Below are 23,125 nucleotides of genomic sequence, written 5' to 3'. Positions count from 1 at the left end.
GAGCAGCTGATCGGTGTGGGGTCCGAGTGTCGGATCTCCACCAATCATATACTGATGACCTATACTTTTTAATTTTTTCATCAGTGGAGCTGTATGAGGGCTTGTTTTTGTGAGACGAGCTATAGTTTTTATAGGTACCATTTTTGGATACATGCAACTTTTGGATCACATTTTTTTCCAATTTTTGTAGGGCAAAGTGACCAAAAAACAGAAATTCCGGCATTGTTTTTATGGGGTTTATTTTACGCCGTTCACCGCATGGAATAAATAACATGCAATTTTTAAAGTTCATATGTATGGTTTATTTATTTTTTTTTTAATAATAAAGGACCTGATAAGGGAAAAAAAGGTGATTGTGTTTTATTTTATTACTTTATGAAATGTTAAATACTTTTGTGTAAAAAAAAACAAAAGTATATTAGATATGATACCTTTATTTGCTAACCATAAAAGTTATATAAGCTTTCAGAGCACACAGGCTCCTTCTTCAGGCTTGCATATATAACTTTTATGGTTAGCCAATAAAGGTATCATACCTATTATACTTTTGTCTTTTTTGACACAAAAGTATTTAACATTTCATATTGTCTCTGGCTAAGACGGTACTACACTATTTTATTACTTTGAAACTTTTATTATATTTTTCACAACTTTTTTTTTTTTCACTTTTTTTACACTTTTCTTTAGTCCCACTAGAACTTGAAGGTCCAACTGTCAGATTTTTCTAATACATTGCACTACCAATGTAGTGCAATGCATTATATCTGTCAGTCATTCACTGACAGCAAGCCGATTAGGCTTCGCCTCCGGGCAAAGCCTAATTGGCTTCTGTAATGGCAGAGAAGGAGGCCATTGTTAGGCCTCCTATTGCCATAGCAGCAGTCGGCAGCCCTGATTGCATGGCAGGGCTGCCGATCTGCTACCAACCTCTAAGATGCAGCGATCACTTTCGATCGCTGCATCTAAGGGGTTAGTGGCAGGTATCGGAGCTAGCTCCGGTTCTTGCCGTTACTGGTGGATGTCAGCTGTATCATACAGCTGACATCCACCGCTGATGACGCTTACAGGCGGCTCTGGAAGCCTATTAGGCCCTGCCTCCAGGCGGGCCCAGAAAAACTTCTGTACTAGGCATTCCGGGAGGAAAATGTTAGGCCTCCGGTTGCCTTTGCAGTCACCGGCACTCCAGCAATTTCATTGCTGGGGTGCCGATGAGCTGCAAACCCCTTAAATGCCATAACCCCAGGGTGTCAGCTGTAACATACAGCCAACACCCGGGGATGGTGGCACCGACTCAGCTTCTGAGGAGGTGTCCACCATTTGTCGTATAGATACGGCAAAATGCGGGAAGCACTAGCTTTCCATGACATATTCATACGACAAATTGTCGGGAAGCGGTTAAACAGACTGATTGACTTCATAAATAAATATATATGCAAAGAGAAGAATACATGTCCTGGACTGGAGGATGCCCCTGTCTGGGGTGGGTCTTGTATACTCACTAATGATATTATAATGTCCTGATGTTATTCTGCCAATGCCTGATGAAAATTATTGATGTTAATGTCTAAAAATAAAGGGAAGGAATGAGTTAAACAGATTCATTGACATAGCTATATACATAATACAAAGACAGAATACATATCATAGACTGGAGGATGCCCCTGTCTGGGGAGGGTCTCGTATACTCACTAATGATGTTATGATGTCTTGATGTTATGCTGCCAATGTCTGATGAAAATTATTGATATTAATGTCTAAAAATAAAGGGAAGGAATGAGTTAAACAGATTTATTGACATAGTTATATACATAATACAAAGACAGAATAAATGCCATAGACTGGAGGATGTCCCTGTCTGGGGAGGGTCTCGTATACTTACTAATGATGTTATGATGTCCTGATGTTATGCTGCCAATGTCTGATGAAAATTATTGATGTTAATGTCTAAAAATAAAGGGAAGGAATGAGTTAAACAGATTTATTGACATAGCTATATACATAATACAAAGACAGAATACATATCCTGGAATCAGTGGCGAATTAAGTAGACCATAGGCCCTGGGCTGTTAGCCAAACTTGGGCCCACCCCTTCTCCACCGCCACGCCGCATCTATTGCTAACCCTAACTTTTTGCACAAGCATTAACAAATGGATGTTATGATTCCTCTTTCACAGGGCTGTGCCCCTACATACTGACAGTATCACACTGTCTAGGGACACATCCTCCTGACAAGGGGATTGGTAACACAAATTTTTCTATCAGTCCTGGACTGCACAAAGACTTCATGTGGAATACAAGGATTTTCTATAATAAACATGTCAGGAGAGGGGACAGATTCTCTACAATTCCAGTGACTCACAGGTGACGACGTCTCAGATGCTAGTAGTTTTTTTTCCTCTTTTCTTCTCCATCCGGTCCATATATATATATTGTATATATATATATATATATATATATATATATATATATATATATATATATATATATATTGTAGCAGTGCAGCTACTGGACGGTGCAGAAACTCAGGTGTTAAGCAACCAGGGAGCATGTACAACAGAGAGGGTTTTCTCTGCTGTTGCTTGGGTGTAAAGCCTGGAATAGGGCTGTCTGATGAGCTTAGTTAGGCTTCACCTGAGACGGCTCTTTAATTAAGGTGCGTACAGTTCACACAGGGCTCTCAGTCTGGGGAAGACAGGCATGCTAGCCTGTGAGAGTCACCACCGTGTGAGGTAAAACTGTGAAGGTTTTGAGGTGCTGGGCACAAGGCTCAGTGTCTCGTAGTGAGGGACACTGAATGTGTTGGTTAGAGGCTGGACGGCCTAGGGTTTATTTTGTATATTTATTGTTGTAACACTGATTACTGTGGTGAAGACAATAAAGCTAGCTGCGGCTGGTTTAAACCTTTTATTCAAGGAGTTGGAGTGAACTTTCTATGTATGCCAACCATCTCACCCGGGAGATGGCGATCCTGTGAGCTAAGTGGTCCCCAGGTTGTTACAATATATACATACACTATATATACACATACATACACTATTTATATATATACATACATACACACACACACTATATATATATATATATATATACACACATACATACGTACACTCACTATATATACACACATACTCTCTATATACACATACATACACGTATATATATATATATATATATACAGTGAAGGAAATAAGTATTTGATCCCTTGCTGATTTTGTAAGTTTGCCCACTGTCAAAGTCATGAACAGTCTAGAATTTTTAGGCTAGGTTAATTTTACCAGTGAGAGATAGATTATATTAAAAAAAAAGCAGAAAATCACATTGTCAAAATTATATATATTTATTTGCATTGTGAACAGAGAAACACCTCCCGATGCCCGCAGCCATGGATCCGTTAGCGCTGGCCTCTGTCTACTTCCTAGGAGACGCCAGCGCTCACTTCCGCTCCGTCTTGCTGTGTACCGTAGGATCGTCATCATCAACTGCCATGATTTCCTGGTCTATAAGAAGGCCCCAGGCCTTCTGATCCTTGCCTGAGCATTGTTAGTCTAACCCAGTCTGTCTCGCATACCCTGTGTCCGTGACACACACACTATATATACATACATACACACACACACACACACACACACACACACACACACACACACACACACACACACACACACACACTATATATACATACATACACACACACACACACACACTATATATACATACATACACTATATATACATACAAACAAACAAACAAACACTATACATACATTGTACACACATGAATATGCACATTATACACATATAAAGTACACATTGTAAACACACATGCACTTACCTTTTATGTAGGATATTTGTGAAGGGCGTTCAGCAGCTTGATGGCCCGACACAGTGCCGCAGACAGTCTCCCCTCCCACTCCCTCACATCCCGACTGGTAACAGCAGTAGCAGGAGGAGGAGCAGGAGGAGAGGTGTGTAGAGCAGGGAAGGGGGGCTGGAGGGGGAGCTTCTAAAGCAGTACAGGGAGATGTAAGCTAGCAGCACAGACCACGGCTGCTAATAGCTGGGAGTCGGACAGAATCTCACTTTGCCTCATGACAGGTGCAGCCCTGGCACCGGGGCCCCCTCCTGTGCTAGCGACGCCACCGGGCATGAGGGGGTCTGTGCGGTTCACCCGAACCTCCCTAATGATGATCCGCCACTGCCTGGAATGGAGAATGCCCTGTCTGGGGAGGGTCTCGTATACTCCCTATTGATGTTTTGATGTTATGCTGCCCAAATTACTGATGACAATTTTTGATGTTAATGTCTAGAAAAAAGGGAAGGAATGAGTTAAACAGATTGATACCACATACAGAATACATGTCCTGGACTAGAGAATATCCCTGTCCGTGGAGGGTCTTATATACTCACTGTTTAATCTGATGTTTCTGAAACTGTTGATATTATTTTCTAGAAAAAAAGGGAATGAGTTCAGCAGATTGATTGACAGGTCACTTTCACACTGCATGATTTTGGTCAGTCTTTTGCTTTACTATTTATAAGCCAAACCCAGAAGCGGAACATGAATAGCAAAAGTATAATGGAAAGATTTGCATGTCTTCCATGTTTTGGACCAACTCCTGATTTTGGCTTATAAATACTGATGCAAAATACTGAGTGTGAAAGTGGCCTTAGAGCTATATACACAAAGAGTATACATGTCCTGGACTGGAGAATGTCCCTGTCTGGGGAGGGTCTCATATACTTACTGCTTATTCTGATGTTTTGACGGTGGCGCAGCAGAAAATTGCTCTGAAGAATCTTTGACGAAAGAAAACAAGTGTTTCATCAGAAGGAAATCATATAGTAAATGTCTAGATCAGCACAATACAGGCGTCCAGTGGAGCGCAATGTGATAGAGAAGCATGGCTAGTGATAGCATCGAAGGACTTTCTGTATTTGATGCATGTGTAGGGATGTCAGGGGGAACACAAACTGTTTTCTGTGCATTGCTTTCTGCTCATATAGTGGCAGTGATGAATAATGTCTAGTAACCACTGGACTAGTATTACCTGGAAATGCAGGGGAGAAACAAAGCTGGTCTTTCCTGCCAGCAAGAACATTCATAAAAAAAATAAGGTGTGATAAAGCCCACATGGAACCTGCATTTATTACCTTGATGTTCGTGTTTCTGCTGCACGGCCGCTGTTTCCGTTGCTGGTGAAAAAATACGATTTAATGATAAATAAATAGCCTGTGAAATGTTAGTAATAGAAATATGAAAAGGTAACTAAACTTTTAAAAAACTTTTGACATGTCATAGTGTTGTGTCAGAAGTTTTGATCAGTCGGGGTTCAACCACTGAGACCCCCACTGATTGCTAAAACATAGTGGCAGAAGCGCTCGGATGAAAGCTGTGTCACTTTGTTTCTGATCAGCTTGTCTCGGAAAGCCGAGCCATCGAATTCCAGAGTCAATAGACAGTCTATAAACCCGTACACCGCTGGTGCGGCTTTCCTCGTGAAGCTGATCTGAAATTAAGCAGCACAGCACTCACTCAGCGCTCAAACCCCCACTGATCAAAACTTGTGACATGTCACTGTAATATGTCAAAAGTTTTTTGAAAGTTTAGTTACACTTTAAGTATAATCCTAGTGACCTCAGAAAGCATCTAATAACCCGGATGTATAACCTGTATAATCCCATCACATGTTCTATGGTAGGATAAACGTCATACTAGAATTATACTTATAATTGTAGTTCTTACTATGTGATATAGCAGGACTAACTCTCCGTGAATTACTCACATGTTTCTTGTCCCGGTACCTCTTAAGCTTTTCGGTAGCCACCATTTGTGTCTTCTTTAAGAAAAAAGTAAAAAAATAAAATAAGATCAGCTCCATGTCATGAGTGAAGGACTAGTAGGATTAGTCTATGCAATAAGATTGTCCTGCGGAGACTGAATGAGGCGGCGCTCATAGGAGTAAAATAAGTGACCCCCTAGACTCCAGTGTGGAAATTCAGCCAAGTATACATTTTCTTGAATGAATCCACATTCGGCAATTGCCTTTCTCGCCGATACTCTCCTGTTGTTCCTCTGTTGGCCACTAAGGCACGCATTTCTTATAGTGCCAGCACGTGCCAAATCACCAAGCCTTCCCATTGCTCTTTGCCTGAACAATTAGGTTCAAAACTCCAGTTTGCTAGTTGTATCCTCCTGAGATTATTTATTATCGACCCTGCCTGAACTTGACCGGATGCTGCATCTTGTCTGCAGTTATTGTACCTCGCCTCTACACGTCAGCTGCTGCCAACAGAAACTCCTCTGGGGGTAGCGACCTTGGCATACTAGCAGCCAAGTCCACATCTCCATACAGAGGTTAAAAGATATAAACCTAGCTATCCCTTAGACTCCGCTCCTCAGTTTAGCCCCACGCCAAATTCGTTGGCAACATAGTGGATCCACACCATCCTCTATAGGCCCCGTGACACATATATTTCTACAGAGCGATTGTCCTTTATTTACATACAGAATATTTTTAAACACACCAGGCTTTCTCCTGTATAAAGAACTTAAAAGTAACTGGGGCCATGAAACATGAAACATACCCACTCATGTCACCCTGTAATGTCTAATATGATAAATGACTAGCGCCCTCTAGTGTAAATTATGTTTGTAACCCGGTATATGTGCCACCATACTTTATGCCACTCTAAGTCTGGATAACATAGCGTCTGCCTACAATCAGATCATCGTGGCAGGATTCTGTACTTACCGACTGGTGGTCTCATGTTTGTCCATTGTCTCATCCACCTCCACTTTCATCATCCCTTCCTCCTCCTCATCCTCCTCCACCTTCATCATCTCTCCCTTCTCGGTGTTCATCTTCTTTTTCTCCTGTTTTATCTTAGTCTCGTCCTCATTTTCCTCCATACTATTAGAAAGTAAAGATTGTGAGAGTATAGGACGCACTCTATCTGCTCTACGGATGTATAATTAAGGAACATCACCCCTGCCCACATAGAAATATTCACACCCATATTGTGTTACACATGACAGTATTAAAATACAGATAAAGTAGCTCAATGTTATAATGGTATCATGAGTTATAATGTCCAGCACAAGAGTGTAACCCAACCCCAATAATATACCTTCATCTAACATTAGTCCTATTGTTAGCCCGTGGACGTGTCCTGTGTACTTATCCGGCACGTGTTCTATGTCATATTTGTATCGCCATGTATTACTCTGTCTGGATAACCCAAGTCATTCATTATCAAATCAATATCTATAATGTACGTTATTTAGTGTCTGTATACCATAAGCTCATTGTAGCCGGATTCTTTACATACCCAATGATGTTATCATATTCATATGCTTTCTCTGTCTCACTCTCTCTCTTCACATGTTCAATATTTTCTGTCTCTACATAAATTTCTTCCACTCCTTCTTCATCCTCATCTTCTTCACTATTGAACCACACATAAAAAAGTTACATACAAACAGGGTTATTTCTAGAGAATTTATCCACATATCTCCCCACCCGAGGAGGCATAAATAATTTTTATTAATTTTAAAGCGGTTTTCTCATAATGATCATTTATCGGCTGTCTACAGGATGTGTCGCTGCGCATGATCAACTATCTCCGGCAGCGCCATAGCAAGTGAATGGAGCAGTGGCCAAGAATGCACAGTACCGATCCATTCACATAGGGCACTTCAGGACCCCCGTTCTCGGGATAGGTGAGGGTCCCAGTGGTCGACCCACCACTGATCAGACATTTATAACCTATTCCGTGGATCGGGGCTAAATGATCATATTGAGAATAACCCTTTAATGCTTACTGTGACTAAATAATACCCTCAAACAGTGACTGAATAATACCACCATACAGTGACTAGATAATATTACCATACAGTGACTGAATAATATCTCCATACAGAGACTACATAATACCACCATACAGTGACTGAATAATACCTCCATACAGTGACTAAATAATACCATTATACAGAGACTACATAATACCATCATACAGTAACTGAATAATACCTCCATACAGTGACTGAATAATAACTCCATACAGTAACTAAATAATACCACCATAAACTGACTGAATAGTAGCTCCATACAGAGACTACATAATACCCTCATACAGTAACTAAACAATACCTCCATACCGTGATTGAATAATAGCTCCATACAGTAACGAAATAATACCTCCATACAGTGACTGAATAGTAGCTCCATACAGTAACTGAATAATACTTCCATACAGTGACTAAATAATACCACCAGGTCAATGTAGAAAAAAAAGGGGTAGCCAGGTTAGAGAGGGGTCAGACTATATTGGTGGGGGAGAAACAGAATGTGGGGAGAGGACTGGACAACAGGATAAGGAGATCCTTTCGTTACAAAACATCAGTGTAAATAAAAAGGACCGATTAATGTCAAATCACATTTCTGATAATAAAAGTGAAAAACTGACAGGCAAGTTAAAGTGTATGTTCACAAATGCCAGAAGTCTAGCAAGTAAAATGGGGGAGCTGGAGGCCTTGATACTGGAAGAAAATATAGATATAGTTGGTGTTGCTGAAACATGGCTGGACTCTTCACATGACTGGGCTGTAAATCTACAGGGTTTTACACTTTTTCGTAAAGACAGGGCAAATAGGAAAGGTGGTGGTGTATGTCTGTATGTGAGAAGTGATATGAAGGCGAGTGTGAAAGAGACAATAGTGGGTGAAGACTGTGAGGAGGTTGAAACCTTGTGGGTGGAACTAGAAAGGGAGGTAAACACTGAAAAAATTACTTTTGGTGTAATCTATAGACCCCCCAATATAACTGAGGAGATGGAAGTTCAGCTATATAAACAGATGGAGCGGGCTGCACAGGCGGGTACTGTAGTGATAATGGGAGATTTTAATTTCCGGGATATTAATTGGTGTCATGGTTCGGCTTCAACTGCAAAGGGGAGACATTTCCTCAACCTGTTGCAGGAAAATTTTATGGGCCAGTTTGTGGAAGACCCGACTAGAGGTGAAGCTCTGTTGGATCTGGTCATTTCTAATAATGCAGAGCTTGTTGGGAATGTCAATGTTCGTGAAAACCTTGGTAACAGTGATCATAATATAGTTACATTTTACCTATACTGTAAAAAACAAACGCAGGCTGGGAGGGCAAAAACATTTAATTTTAAGAAAGCCAATTTCCCCAGGATGAGGGCTGCAATTCAGGATATGGACTGGGAAGAACTAATGTCAAATAATGGAACAAATGATAAATGGGAGATTTTCAAATCTACTTTGAGTTATTATAGTGCAAAATTTATTCCTACAGGTAATAAGTATAAACGACTCAAATTAAACCCCACATGGCTTACACCTTCTGTGAAAGGGGCAATACATGACAAAAAAAGGGCATTTAAAAAATACAAATCTGAGGGTACAGCTGTAGCATTTGTAAAATATAAAGAGCTTAATAAAATCTGTAAAAATGTAATAAAATTAGCAAAAATACAAAATGAAAGGCAGGTGGCCAAGGATAGTAAAACAAATCCTAAAAAATTCTTCAAGCATATAAATGCAAAAAAGCCAAGGTCTGAACATGTAGGACCCTTAGATAGTGGTAATGGGGAGTTGATCACAGGGGATCAAGAGAAGGCAGAGTTACTAAATGGGTTCTTCCGCTCTGTATATACAACTGAAGAAAGAGCAGCTGATGTAGCCGGTGCCAGTGCTGTTAATATATCGGCTGATATACTGAATTGGATGAATGTAGAGATGGTCCAAGCTAAATTAAATAAAATAAATGTGCACAAGGCTCCGGGACCAGATGGGTTACACCCTAGAATTCTTAAAGAGCTTAGTTCAGTTATTTCTGTCCCCCTTTTCATAATATTCAGAGAATCTCTAGTGACTGGTATAGTGCCAAGGGACTGGCGCAGGGCAAATGTGGTGCCTATTTTCAAAAAGGGCTCTAGGTCTTCCCCGGGTAATTATAGACCAGTAAGCTTAACATCCATCGTGGGGAAAATGTTTGAGGGGCTATTGAGGGACTATATACAGGATTATGTGACAATAAATAGCATTATAAGTGACAGCCAGCACGGTTTTACTAAGGACAGAAGTTGTCAAACTAACCTAATCTGTTTTTATGAAGAGGTAAGCAGAAGTCTAGACAGAGGAACCGCTGTGGATTTAGTGTTTTTGGACTTTGCAAAGGCATTTGACACTGTCCCCCATAGACGCCTAATGGGTAAATTACGGACTATAGGTTTAGAAAATATAGTTTGTAATTGGATTGAGAATTGGCTCAAGGACCGTATCCAGAGAGTTGTGGTCAATGATTCCTACTCTGAATGGTCCCCGGTTATAAGTGGTGTACCCCAGGGTTCAGTGCTGGGACCACTATTATTCAACTTATTTATTAATGATATAGAGGATGGGATTAATAGCACTATTTCTATTTTTGCAGATGACACCAAGCTATGTAATATAGTTCAGACTATGGAAGATGTTTGTGAATTGCAGGCAGATTTAAACAAACTAAGTGTTTGGGCGTCCACTTGGCAAATGAAGTTTAATGTAGATAAATGTAAAGTTATGCATCTGGGTACCAACAACCTGCATGCATCATATGTCCTAGGGGGAGCTACACTGGCGGATTCACTTGTTGAGAAGGATCTGGGTGTTCTTGTAAATCATAAACTCAATAACAGCATGCAGTGTCAATCAGCTGCTTCAAAGGCCAGCAGGATATTGTCGTGTATTAAAAGAGGCATGGACTCGCGGGACAGGGATGTAATATTGCCACTTTACAAAGCATTAGTGAGGCCCCATCTAGAATATGCAGTTCAGTTCTGGGCTCCAGTTCATAGAAAGGATGCCCTGGAGTTGGAAAAAATACAAAGAAGAGCAACGAAGCTAATAAGGGGCATGGAGAATTTAAGTTATGAGGAAAGATTGAAAGAATTAAACCTATTTAGCCTTGAAAAAAGACGACTAAGGGGGGACATGATTAACTTATATAAATATATTAATGGCACATACAAAAAATATGGTGATATCCTGTTCCTTGTAAAACCCCCTCAAAAAACAAGGGGGCACTCCCTCCGTCTGGAGAAAAAAAGGTTCAAGCTGCAGAGGCGACAAGGCTTCTTTACAGTAAGAACGGTGAATTTATGGAATAGCCTACCGCAGGAGCTGGTCACAGCAGGGACAGTAGATGGCTTTAAAAAAGGGTTAGATAATTTCCTAGAACAAAAAAATATTAGCTCCTATGTGTAGAAATTTTTCCTTCCCTTTTCCCTTCCCTTGGTTGGACTTGATGGACATGTGTCTTTTTTCAGCCGTATTAACTATGTAATAATACCTCCATACAGTGACTGAATAATACCACCTTACGGTAACTGAATAATACCTCCATACAGTAACTAAATATTACCACCATACAGTCAATGAATAATAGAAAAAAGAGGAAGCCTCCAGCTCACCTTGTATGCAGACTTGCACTGCTAGTAGCGCCCGGGTCCTCGTGTTGGCACACGATCAAGAAGTAGAGGCAGAGAACAGAAATTGGATCCAGCGCTGATGAGGGTAAAAGGAAAACTTTTTCCAAGTTTTATTTGGTCATTTAAAAGCAGAATCGGCAGGATAATGTCCTAGTACAGAGGGAGGTTCAATAGTGTAGATATACACCATTGAACCTCCCTCTGTACTAGGACATTATCCTGCCGATTCTGCTTTTAAATGACAAAATAAAACTTGGAAAAAAGTTTCCTTTTTAACCTCATCAGCGCTGGATCCAATTTCTGTTCTCTGCCTCTAAATTAATAATACCACCATTCACTGACTGAATCATACCACCATACAGTGACTGAATTATACCTCCATACAGTGACTACATAATACTCTCATACAGTAACTGAATAATACCTCCATACAGTGACTGAATAATAGCTCCAAACAGTAACTGAATAATACCACCATATAGTAACTGAATAATACCACTATACAGTGACTGAATAATACCACCGTACAGTGACTAAATAATACCACCATACAGTGACTGAATAATACCACTATACAGAGACTACATAATACCCTCATACAGCAACTGAATAATACCTCAATAGCGTGACTGAATAATACCTCCATACAGTCACTAAATAATACTATCATGCAATAATTGAATAATACCACCATATAGTAACTGAAATATACCACCATATACTGACTGAATAATACCTCCATACAGTGACTATATAATACTACCATGCAGTAACTGAATAATACCACCATACAGTAACTGAATAATACCACCATACACTGACTGAATAATATCACCATACAGTGACTGAATAATACCTCCATACAGTAACTGAATAATACCTCCATACAGTAACTGAATAATACCACCATACAGTGACTGAATAATACCACCATACAGTGACTGAATAATACCACCGTACAATGACTGAATAATAATACCATACACTGACTGAATAATACTACCATACACTGACTGAATAATACTACCATACACTGACTGAATAATACCTCCATTCAGTGACTGAATAATAGCTCGATACAGCTGACCGCTCTTCAAACTGTATTTGCGTCACATTTTCTTCCACTCCTTCTTCATCCTCATCTTCTTCACTATTGAACCACAAATAAAAAAGTTACATACAAACAGGGTTATTTCTAGAAAATTTATCCACATATCTCCCCACCCGAGGAGGCATAAACAATTTTTATTAATTTTAAAGCGGTTTTCTCATAATGATCATTTATCGGCTGTCTACAGGATGTGTTGCTGCAAATGATCAACTATCTCCGGCAGCACCATAGAAAGTGAATGGAGCAGTGGCCAAGAATGCACAGTACCGATCCATTCACATAGGGCACTTCAGGACACCTGTTCTTGGGATAGGTGAGGGTCCCAGTGGTCGAACCACCACTGATCAGACATTTATAACCTATTCCATGGATCGGGGATAAATGATCATATTGAGAATACCCCTTTAATGCTTACTGTGACTAAATAATACCCTCATACAGTAACTGAACAATACCACCATACAGTGACTAGATAATACCAGCATAATGTGACTAAATAATATCACCGTACAGTGACTGAATAATACCTCCATACAGTGACTGAATAATATCTCCATACAGTGACTGAATAATATCTCCATACAGTGACTGAATAATACCACCGTACAGTGACTAAATAATACCACCATACAGTGACTGAATAATACCACTATACAGAGACTACATAATACTATCATGCAGTAATTGAATAATACCACCATATAGTAACTGAATAATACCACCATATACTGACTGAATAATACCTCCATACAGTGACTATATAATACTACCATGCAGTAACTGAATAATACCACCATACAGTAACTGAATAATACCACCATACACTGACTGAATAATACCACCATACAGTGACTTTATAATACTACTACCACGCAGTAACTGAATAATACCTCCATACAGTAACTGAATAATACCACCGTACAATGACTGAATAATAATACCATACACTGACTGAATAATACTACCATACACTGACTGAATAATACTACCATACACTGACTGAATAATACCTCCATTCAGTGACTGAATAATAGCTCGATACAGCTGACCTCTCTTCCAACTGTATTTGTGTCAAATTTTCTTCCACTCCTTCTTCATCCTCATCTTCTTCACTATTGAACCACAAATAAAAAAGTTACATACAAACAGGGTTATTTCTAGAAAATGTATCCACATATCTCCCCACCCGAGGAGGCATAAACAATTTTTATTAATTTGTAAGCGGTTTTCTGATAATGATCATTTATCGGCTGTCTACAGGATGTGTCGCTGCGCATGATCAACTATCTCCGGCAGCGCCATAGCAAGTGAATGGAGCAGTGGCCAAGAATGCACAGTACCGCTTCATTCACATAGGGCACTTCAGGACACCTGTTCTTGGGATAGGTGAGGGTCCCAGTGGTCGAACCACCACTGATCAGACATTTATAACCTATTCCATGGATCGGGGATAAATGATCATATTGAGAATAACCCTTTAATGCTTACTGTGACTAAATAATACCCTCATATATAACTGAATAATACCACCATACAGTGACTAGATAATACCAGCATTATGTGACTGAATAATATCACCGTACAGTGACTGAATAATACCCTCAAACAGTAACTGAATAATATCTCCATACAGTGACTAAATAATATCTCCATACAGTGACTGAGTAATACCACCATACAATGACTGAATAATAGCTGCAGACACTGACAGAATAATACCACCATACACTAAGGCCTCATTCACACGACAGGGTCCGAGTGTCGGGCGGGAAAATCGGCCCTTTTTGGCCGATTTTCCCGGCCGGTTTGCATCCGGTTTGCATCCGTTCCGGGCCGAGTTGCCGTTTTTACCGGCCGATTTGGACCCGATTTGCATCCGTTTTTTTCCCTGTCCGTTTTAAAATCGGATGAATTTCATTTACATTTTTTGCCACACACAGCCCTTTGTAGATAATGCCACAGCCCCCCTGGTAGGTAATGCCACCCAGCCCCCTGTAGGTAATGCCACACAGCCCCCTGTTGGTGATGCCACACAGCCCCCTGTTGGTGATGCCACACAGCCCTCTGTAGGTGATGCCACACAGCCCCCTGTAGGTGATGCCACACAGCCCCCTGTAGGTGATGCCACCAAGTCCCCTGTAGGTGATGCCACCAAGTCCCCTGTAGGTGATGCCACCCAGCCACCTGTAGGTGATGCCACCCAGCCCCCTCTAGGCGATGCCACACAGCCACCTCTAGGCGATGCCACACAGCCACCTGTAGGCGATGCCACCCTGCCCCCTGTAGGCAATGCCACCCTGCCCCCTGTAGGTGATGCCACACAGCCCCCTGCAGGCGATGCCACCCAGCCCCCTGCAGGCGATGCCACCCTGCCTCCTGTAGGCGATGCCACCCTGCCCCCTGTAGGCGATGCCACCCAGCCCCCTGTAGGTGATGCCACCCAGCCCCCTGTAGGCGATGCCACCCAGCCCCCTGTAGGTGATGCCACCCAGCCCCCTGTAGGTGGTGCCACCAAGCCCCCTGTAGGTGATGCCACCAAGCCCCCTGTAGGTGATGCCACCAAGTCCCCTGTAGGTGATGCCACACAGCCCCCTGTAGGTTGCACCCATCCCCCCCTTCCAGAAGAAGTCACTGACTTCAATGTCCATATATGGACAGTGGAGTCACTGACTTCTCTTGGAGAGGAATTCCCTGCCACAGGTCGGGAATTCCGCTTCAGAAGTGAGTGACGTCACTGTCCATATATGGACAGTGTAGTCACTCACTTCTCCTGTAGCGGAATCCCCGGCCATAGAGTCGGGGATTCCGCTGCAGAAGTGAGTGACATCGCTGTGTCCATATATGGACAGTGTAGTCACTCACTTCTCCTGTAGCGGAATCCCCGGCCATAGAGTCGGGGATTCCGCTGCAGAAGTGAGTGACATCGCTGTGTCCATATATGGACAGTGTAGTCACTCACTTCTCCTGTAGCGGAATCCCCGGCCATAGAGTCGGGGATTCAGCTGCAGAAGTGAGTGACATCGCTGTGTCCATATATGGACAGTGTAGTCACTTACTTCTCCTGTAGCGGCATCCCCGGCCATAGAGTGGAGGATTTCGCTGCAGAAGTGAGTGACATCGCTGTGTCTATATATGGACAGTGTAGTCACTTACTTCTCCTGTAGCGGCATCCCCGGCCATAGAGTCGGGGGATTCCGCTGCAGAAGTGAGTGACTTCGCTGTGTCCATATATGGACAGTGTAGTCACGCACTTCTCCTGTAGCGGAATCCCCAATCCCCGGTCGGGGATTGGGGATTTCGACTCCTACAGGGAGCAAAAAAAGACCCTCCTCCTCCTCCTCACATGCACTCTGCACTGTGAGGAGGAGGAGAGAGAGTGCGCGAGCGACGGTAGACCCGGCCATCACTCAGGACATATTCCGGTGATGGCCGTGTATTACCCGGCCCCATAGATTTCGGTACCCGGCCGAAAATAGGGCATGTCCCATTTTTTGACGGCCGGTTTTCCAGGCCGTCAAAAAATTGGTCGTGTGAATAGCCCCATTAGGGGTCTATTGTTCCTAATGCAGCCGGGTGCCGGCCAATTTATGAAGGGCCGGCACCCGGCCGGGAAACCCTGTCGTGTGAATTCCGCCTAACTGAATAATACCTCCATACAGTGACTGAATAATACCACCATAGAGTGACTGAATAATACCACCATTCAGTGACTGAATAATACCACCATACAGTGACTGAATAATACCACCATACAGTGACTAAATAATACCTCCATACAGTGACTAAATAATACCTCCATACAGTGACTGAATAATACCACCATACACTGACTGAATAATACCACCATACAGTGACTGAATAATAGCTCCAAACAGTAAATGAATAATAACTCCATACAGTAACTGAATAATACCACCATACAGTGACTGTATAGTAGCTCCATACAGTCAATGAATAATACCTCCATACAGTCAATGAATAATACCTCCATACAGTATTTGAATAATAACTCCATACAGTGACTGAATACCACCATTCACTGACTGAATAATACCACCATACAGTGACTAAATAATACCACCATACAGTTACTGAATAATACCACCATACAGTGACTGAATAATACCACCATACAGTGACTTTTAATGTGTCAGCTGGGCTCCGCCGAAGTGTCCGTCATTTTGACAGGAAAAATATAATCCTTTTTGTTCTACAGACTTACGGTATTTCCTCATGGGTAATCCAAAAAGGATCATCTCCATATCCTGATGGCCTGGAAGAGAAAATAGAAATCCAGTTAGAATAACAAAACTGAAACCTACCAAAAAAATCATCTATCATATTTGGCAAGGATGTGGTGTCCGAGGCACAGTTAGCTCTGCCCACAGCCCGACCTGCAAGAAGCCTGTGAGGAAGAAGATGTGAGTGCTCAGTCTGTCTGTTGTTTGTGCCTCCATTTGTCTGTGAGACTGAGTGTTTGTGTGTGTATAAATTCTAGTATGTGGGTATGTGTGTCTTTGTGTGTGTGTGTGTGTGTGTGTGTGTGTGTGTGTGCCTAAGTGCCTATATATGTATCTGTATAGTGGCGTAGCTATAGAGATCGCATCGGTCGCCACTGCGACCGGGCCCCCAAGCCTGTGGAGCCCGCATGGCCCCGTTGCCACCCATTACTGACCGCTCTTCCAACTGTATTTGCATCCTCAGGACGCAAATACAGTTCAGTGCAATGCTGGAGTCCTGCTCCAGTATTCACTGTGCCGCGAGCGGCTCGGCGCAGGCAGGCGCGATGTAGTGAGTCACTCACAGCACAGACCGAAGGAGAAGGATTCGCCACCCCTCGTGGGAATGGGGATAGGTAAGTAATTATGTTATTATTTTTCTATTAGGTATGTACATATGGGGGCATTATACTGGGTATGGGAGGGGGGCTCATATGGCAGCTGCTGAGGGGGCATCATACTACATGGGGGGCATTATACTGTATGGAACAGCTATGGGGGGCATTATAATCTATGGGGAAGCTATATGAGGCATTATACTGTATAGGGGCATTATACTGTATAGGACAGCTGAGGGGGCATTATACTGTATGGGGGGCATTATACTGTATGGGACTTCTAAGGGGGCATTATAATGTATGGGGGGCATTATACTGTATAGGACACCTAAAGGTGGCATTTTACTGTATGTGGGCATTATTTTGTATGTGGCAGCTATAGAGTGCATTATACTGTATGGGGAGCATTATACTGTGTGGGGCAGCTATAGGATGCATTATACTGTATGGGGGCATTGTACTGTATAGGACAGCTAAGGGGAGCATTATACTGTGTGGGGCATTATACTGTATAGGACAGCTAATGGGGCATTATACTGTATGGGGGCATTATACTGTATAGGACAGCTAAGGGGGGCATTATACTGTATGTGGCAGCTATGGAGGGCATTCTACTGTATGGGGAGCATTATACTGTATGGGGCAGCTATAGGGGGCATTATACTGTATGGGGGCATTATCCTGTATGTGGCAAAATGGAGGGCATAATACTGTATGGGGGCATTATACTGTATAGGACAGCTAAGGGGGGAATTATACTGTATGGGGCATTATATTGTATGGGACAGCTATGGGGGGCAATATACTGTACTGTGCAGATATAGGGGGCATTATACTGTATAGGGCATTATACTGTATGTGGCAGCTATGTAGGGCACTATAGTGTATGGGGGAATTATACTGAATGGGGCAGCTATAGGGGGCATTATACCGTATGGGGGCAATAGACTGTACGGAGCAGCTATAGGGGGCATTATACTGTATGGGGGCATTATACTGTGTGTGGCAGCTATGGGTGCCATTATACTGTATGGGGGCATTATACTGTATGTGGCGGCAATAGGGGGCATTATATTGTATGGGGCATTATATTGTATGGAGTGCATTATACTCTATGGGGGCATTATATTGTATGGGGCAGCTATGGGTCGCAATATACTGTGGGGGCAGCCATGGGGGTATGATACTGTGGAGGCAGCTATGGGGGGCATTATACTGAGTGGTGGCATCTATGGGGCATTACACTGTGTGGGCAGCTATGGGGGCATTATGCTGTGTGTGGGCAGTTATGGGGGCATTATACCGTGTAGGGGCAGCTATGGGGCATTATACTGTGGGGTCAGCTATGGGAGGCATTATACTGTGGAGGCATTCATGGGGTCTGTCGTGCAAGGCGGCTGGGTAAGGTGTGCATGCAGTAATTGAATAATACCACCATATAGTAACTGAATAATACCACCATACACTAACTGAATAATACCTCCATACAGTGACTATATAATACTACCATGCAGTAACTGAATAATACCACCATACACTGACTGAATAATACCTCCATACAGTGACTAAATAATACCACCATACAGTGACTAAATAATACCACCATACACTGACTGAATAATACCTCCATACAGTGACTATATAATACTACCATGCAGTAACTGAATAATACCACCATTCACTGACTGAATAATACCTCCATACAGTGACTAAATAATACCACCATACAGTGACTAAATAATACCACCATACAGTGACTGAATAATACCACCATACAGTAACTGAATAATACCACCATACACTGACTGAATAATAGCTGCAGACACTGACAGAATAATACCACCATACACTAAGGCCTCATTCACACGACAGGGTCCGAGTGTCGGCCGGGAAAATCGGCTGTTTTTGGCCGATTTTCCCGGCCGGTCTGCATCCGGTTTGCATCCGTTTCGGACCGAGTTGCCGTTTTTACCGGCCGATTTGGACCCGATTTGCATCCGTTTTTTTCCCTGTCCGTTTTAAAATCGGATGAATTTCATTTACATTTTTTGCCACACACAGCCCTTTGTAGATAATGCCACAGCCCCCCTGGTAGGTAATGCCACCCAGCCCCCTGTAGGTAATGCCACACAGCCCCCTGTTGGTGATGCCACATATATGGACAGTGTAGTCACTCACTTCTCCTGTAGCGGAATCCCCGGCCATAGAGTGGGGGATTCTGCTGCAGGGGTGTGTGACATCGCTGTGTCCATATATGGACAGTGTAGTCACTCACTTCTCCTGTAGCGGAATCCCCGGCCATAGAGTCGGGGATTCCGCTGCAGAAGTGAGTGACATCGCTGTGTCCATATATGGACAGTGTAGTCACTCACTTCTCCTGTAGCGGAATCCCCGGCCATAGAGTCGGGGATTCAGCTGCAGAAGTGAGTGACATCGCTGTGTCCATATATGGACAGTGTAGTCACTTACTTCTCCTGTAGCGGCATCCCCGGCCATATAGTCGGGGATTCCGCTACAGAAGTGAGTGACATCGCTGTGTCCATATATGGACAGTGTAGTCACTTACTTCTCCTGTAGCGGCATCCCCGGCTATAGAGTCGGGTATTCCGCTGCAGAAATGAGTGACTTCGCTGTGTCCATATATGGACAGTGTAGTCACGCACTTCTCCTGTAGCGGAATCCCCAATCCCCGGTCAGGGATTGGGGATTTCGACTCCTACAGGGAGCAAAAAAGACCCTCCTCCTCCTCCTCACATGCACTCTGCACTGTGAGGAGGAGGAGAGAGAGTGCGCGAGAGACGGTAGACCCGGCCATCACTCAGGACATATTCCGGTGATGGCCGTGTATTACCCGGCCCCATAGACTTCTACAGGAGCCGGACGGCCGGGTACCCCGCCGAAAATAGGGCATGTCCCATTTTTTGACAGCCGGTTTTTCCAGCCGTCAAAAAATTGGTCGTGTGAATAGCCCTATTAGGGGTCTATTGTTCCTAATGCAGCCGGGTGCCGGCCGATTTATGAACGGCCGGCACCCGGCCGGGAAACCCTGTCGTGTGAATTCCGCCTAACTGAATAATACCTCTATACAGTGACTGAATAATACCACCATAGAGTGACTGAATAATGCCACCATTCAGTGACTGAATAATACCACCATACAGTGACTGAATAATACCACCATACAGTGACTAAATAATACCTCCATACAGTGACTAAATAATACCACCATACACTGACTGAATAATACCACCATACAGTGACTGAATAATAGCTCCAAACAGTAACTGAATAATAACTCCATACAGTAACTGAATAATACCACCATACAGTGACTGTATAGTAGCTCCATACAGTCAATGAATAATACCTCCATACAGTCAATGAATAATACCTCCATACAGTATTTGAATAATACCTCCATACAGTGACTGAATACCACCATTCACTGACTGAATAATACCACCATACAGTGACTAAATAATACCACCATACAGTTACTGAATAATACCACCATACAGTGACTGAATAATACCACCATACACTGACTGAATAATACCACCGTACAGTGACTGAATAATACCACCATACACTGACTGAATAATACCACCATACAGTGACTGAATAATACCACCATACAGTGACTGAATAATACCACCCACCGTACAGTGACTAAATAATACCACCATAGAGTGACTTAATAATACCACCATGTAGTGACTGAATAATACCACCATGCTGGATCTATTGCACTAAGAATACCACTGGTGCCCTGCAGACGCAATTGACTTTTAATGGGTCAGCTGGGCTCCGCCGAAGTGTCCGTCATTTTGACAGGAAAAATATAATCCTTTTTGTTCTACAGACTTACGGTATTTCCTCAATGGTAATCCAAAAAGGATCATCTCCATATCCTGATGGCCTGGAAGAGAAAATACAAATCCAGTTAGAATAACAAAACTGAAACCTACCAAAAAAATCATCTATCATATTTGGCAAGGATGTGGTGCCCGAGGCACAGTTATCTCTACCCACAGCCCGACCTGCAAGAAGCCTGTGAGGAAAGAGATGTGTGTGCTCAGTCTGTCTGTTGTTTGTGCCTCCATTTGTCTGTGAGTCTGAGTGTTTGTGTGTGTATAAATTCCAGTATGTGTGTGTGTGTGTGTGTGTGTGTGTGTGTGTGTGTGTTTAAGTGCCTATATATGTATCTGTATAGTGGCGTAGCTATAGAGATCGCATCGGTCGCAGCTGCGACCGGGCCCCCAAGCCTGTGGAGCCCGTAGGGCCCCGTTGGCACCCAGTGCTGACCGCTCTTCCAACTGTATTTGCGTCCTCAGGACGCAAATACAGTTCAGTGCAATGCTGGAGTCCTGCTCCAGTATTCACTGTGCCGCGAGCGGCTCGGCGCAGGCAGGCGCGATGTAGTGAGTCACTCACAGCACAGACCGGAGGAGAAGGATTCTCCACCCATCGTGGGAATGGGGATAGGTAAGTAATTATGTTATTATTTTTCTATTAGGTATGTACATATGGGAGCATTATACTGGGTATGGGAGGGGGGCTCATATGGTAGCTGCTGAGGGGGCATCATACTATATGGGGGGCATTATACTGTATGGAACAGCTATGGGGGGCATTATAATCTATGGGGCAGCTATATGGGGCATTATACTGTATGGGGGCATTATACTGTATAGGACAGCTGAGGGGGCATTATACTGTATGGGGGGCATTATACTGTATGGGACGTCTAAGGGGGCATTATAATGTATGGGGGCCATTATACTGTATAGGACAGCTAAAGGTGGCATTTTACTGTATGTGGGCATTATTTTGTATGTGGCAGCTATAGAGGGCATTATACTGTATGGGGAGCATTATACTGTGTGGGGCAGCTATAGGTTGCATTATACTGTATGGGGGCATTGTACTGTAAAGGATAGCTAAGGGGGGCATTATACTGTGTGGGGCATTATACTGTATAGGACAGCTAAGGGGGGCATTATACTGTATGGGGGCATTATACTGTATAGGACTGCTAAGGGGGGCATTATACGGTATGTGGCAGCTATGGAGGGCATTCTACTGTATGGGGAGCATTATACTATATGGGGCAGCTATAGGGGGCATTATACTGTATGGGGGCATTATACTGTATGTGGCAGTAATGGAGGGCATAATACCTGTATGGGGGCATTATACTGTATAGGACAGCTAAGGGGGGAATTATACTGTATGGGGCATTATATTGTATGGGACAGCTATGGGGGGCATTATACTGTACTGTGCAGATAAAGGGGGCATTATACTGTATAGGGCATTATACTGTATGTGGCAGCTATGTAGGGCACTATAGTGTATGGGGGAATTATACTGAATGGGGCAGCTATAGGGGGCATTATACCGTATGGGGGCAATATACTGTACGGAGCAGCTATAGGGGGCATTATACTGTATGGGGGCATTATACTGTATGTGGCGGCAATGGAGGGCATTATACTGTATGGGGGCATTATACTGTATAGGACAGCTAAGGGGTCATTTTACTATATGGAGGGCATTATACTGTATGGGATAGCTATTGGGGGCATTATACTGTATGGGGCAGCTATAAGGGGGCTTAAAATACTGTATGGGGTTAATATACTGTATGTGGCAGCTATGGTGGGCATTATACTGTATGGGGGCAC

General features: G+C 43.0%; 1 protein-coding gene across 1 annotated transcript in view; it reads right to left on the bottom strand.

The window, feature by feature from the left end:
• Positions 1 to 3,212: 3,212 nt before the first annotated feature.
• The window catches only part of LOC142760386 (uncharacterized), a 60,679-nt gene continuing 40,766 nt past the window's right edge, over positions 3,213 to 23,125 (bottom strand). The window contains exons 6-12 of the mRNA XM_075863570.1: positions 13,651 to 13,713; positions 12,578 to 12,640; positions 7,330 to 7,446; positions 6,753 to 6,911; positions 5,784 to 5,837; positions 5,152 to 5,193; positions 3,213 to 4,797 (exon numbers count right to left, since the gene is read on the bottom strand). Coding sequence (XP_075719685.1) covers positions 4,749 to 4,797; positions 5,152 to 5,193; positions 5,784 to 5,837; positions 6,753 to 6,911; positions 7,330 to 7,446; positions 12,578 to 12,640; positions 13,651 to 13,713 — 547 coding nt within the window. The 3' untranslated portion in view covers positions 3,213 to 4,748. The remainder of the gene's footprint in view (positions 4,798 to 5,151; positions 5,194 to 5,783; positions 5,838 to 6,752; positions 6,912 to 7,329; positions 7,447 to 12,577; positions 12,641 to 13,650; positions 13,714 to 23,125) is intronic.

Source organism: Rhinoderma darwinii, chromosome 4 (assembly GCF_050947455.1).
Source record: "Rhinoderma darwinii isolate aRhiDar2 chromosome 4, aRhiDar2.hap1, whole genome shotgun sequence".
Classification (NCBI taxonomy): domain Eukaryota; kingdom Metazoa; phylum Chordata; class Amphibia; order Anura; family Rhinodermatidae; genus Rhinoderma; species Rhinoderma darwinii.
The sequence above is the reverse complement of the archived record's forward strand: the minus strand, read 5'-3'. Positions and strand labels throughout refer to the sequence as shown.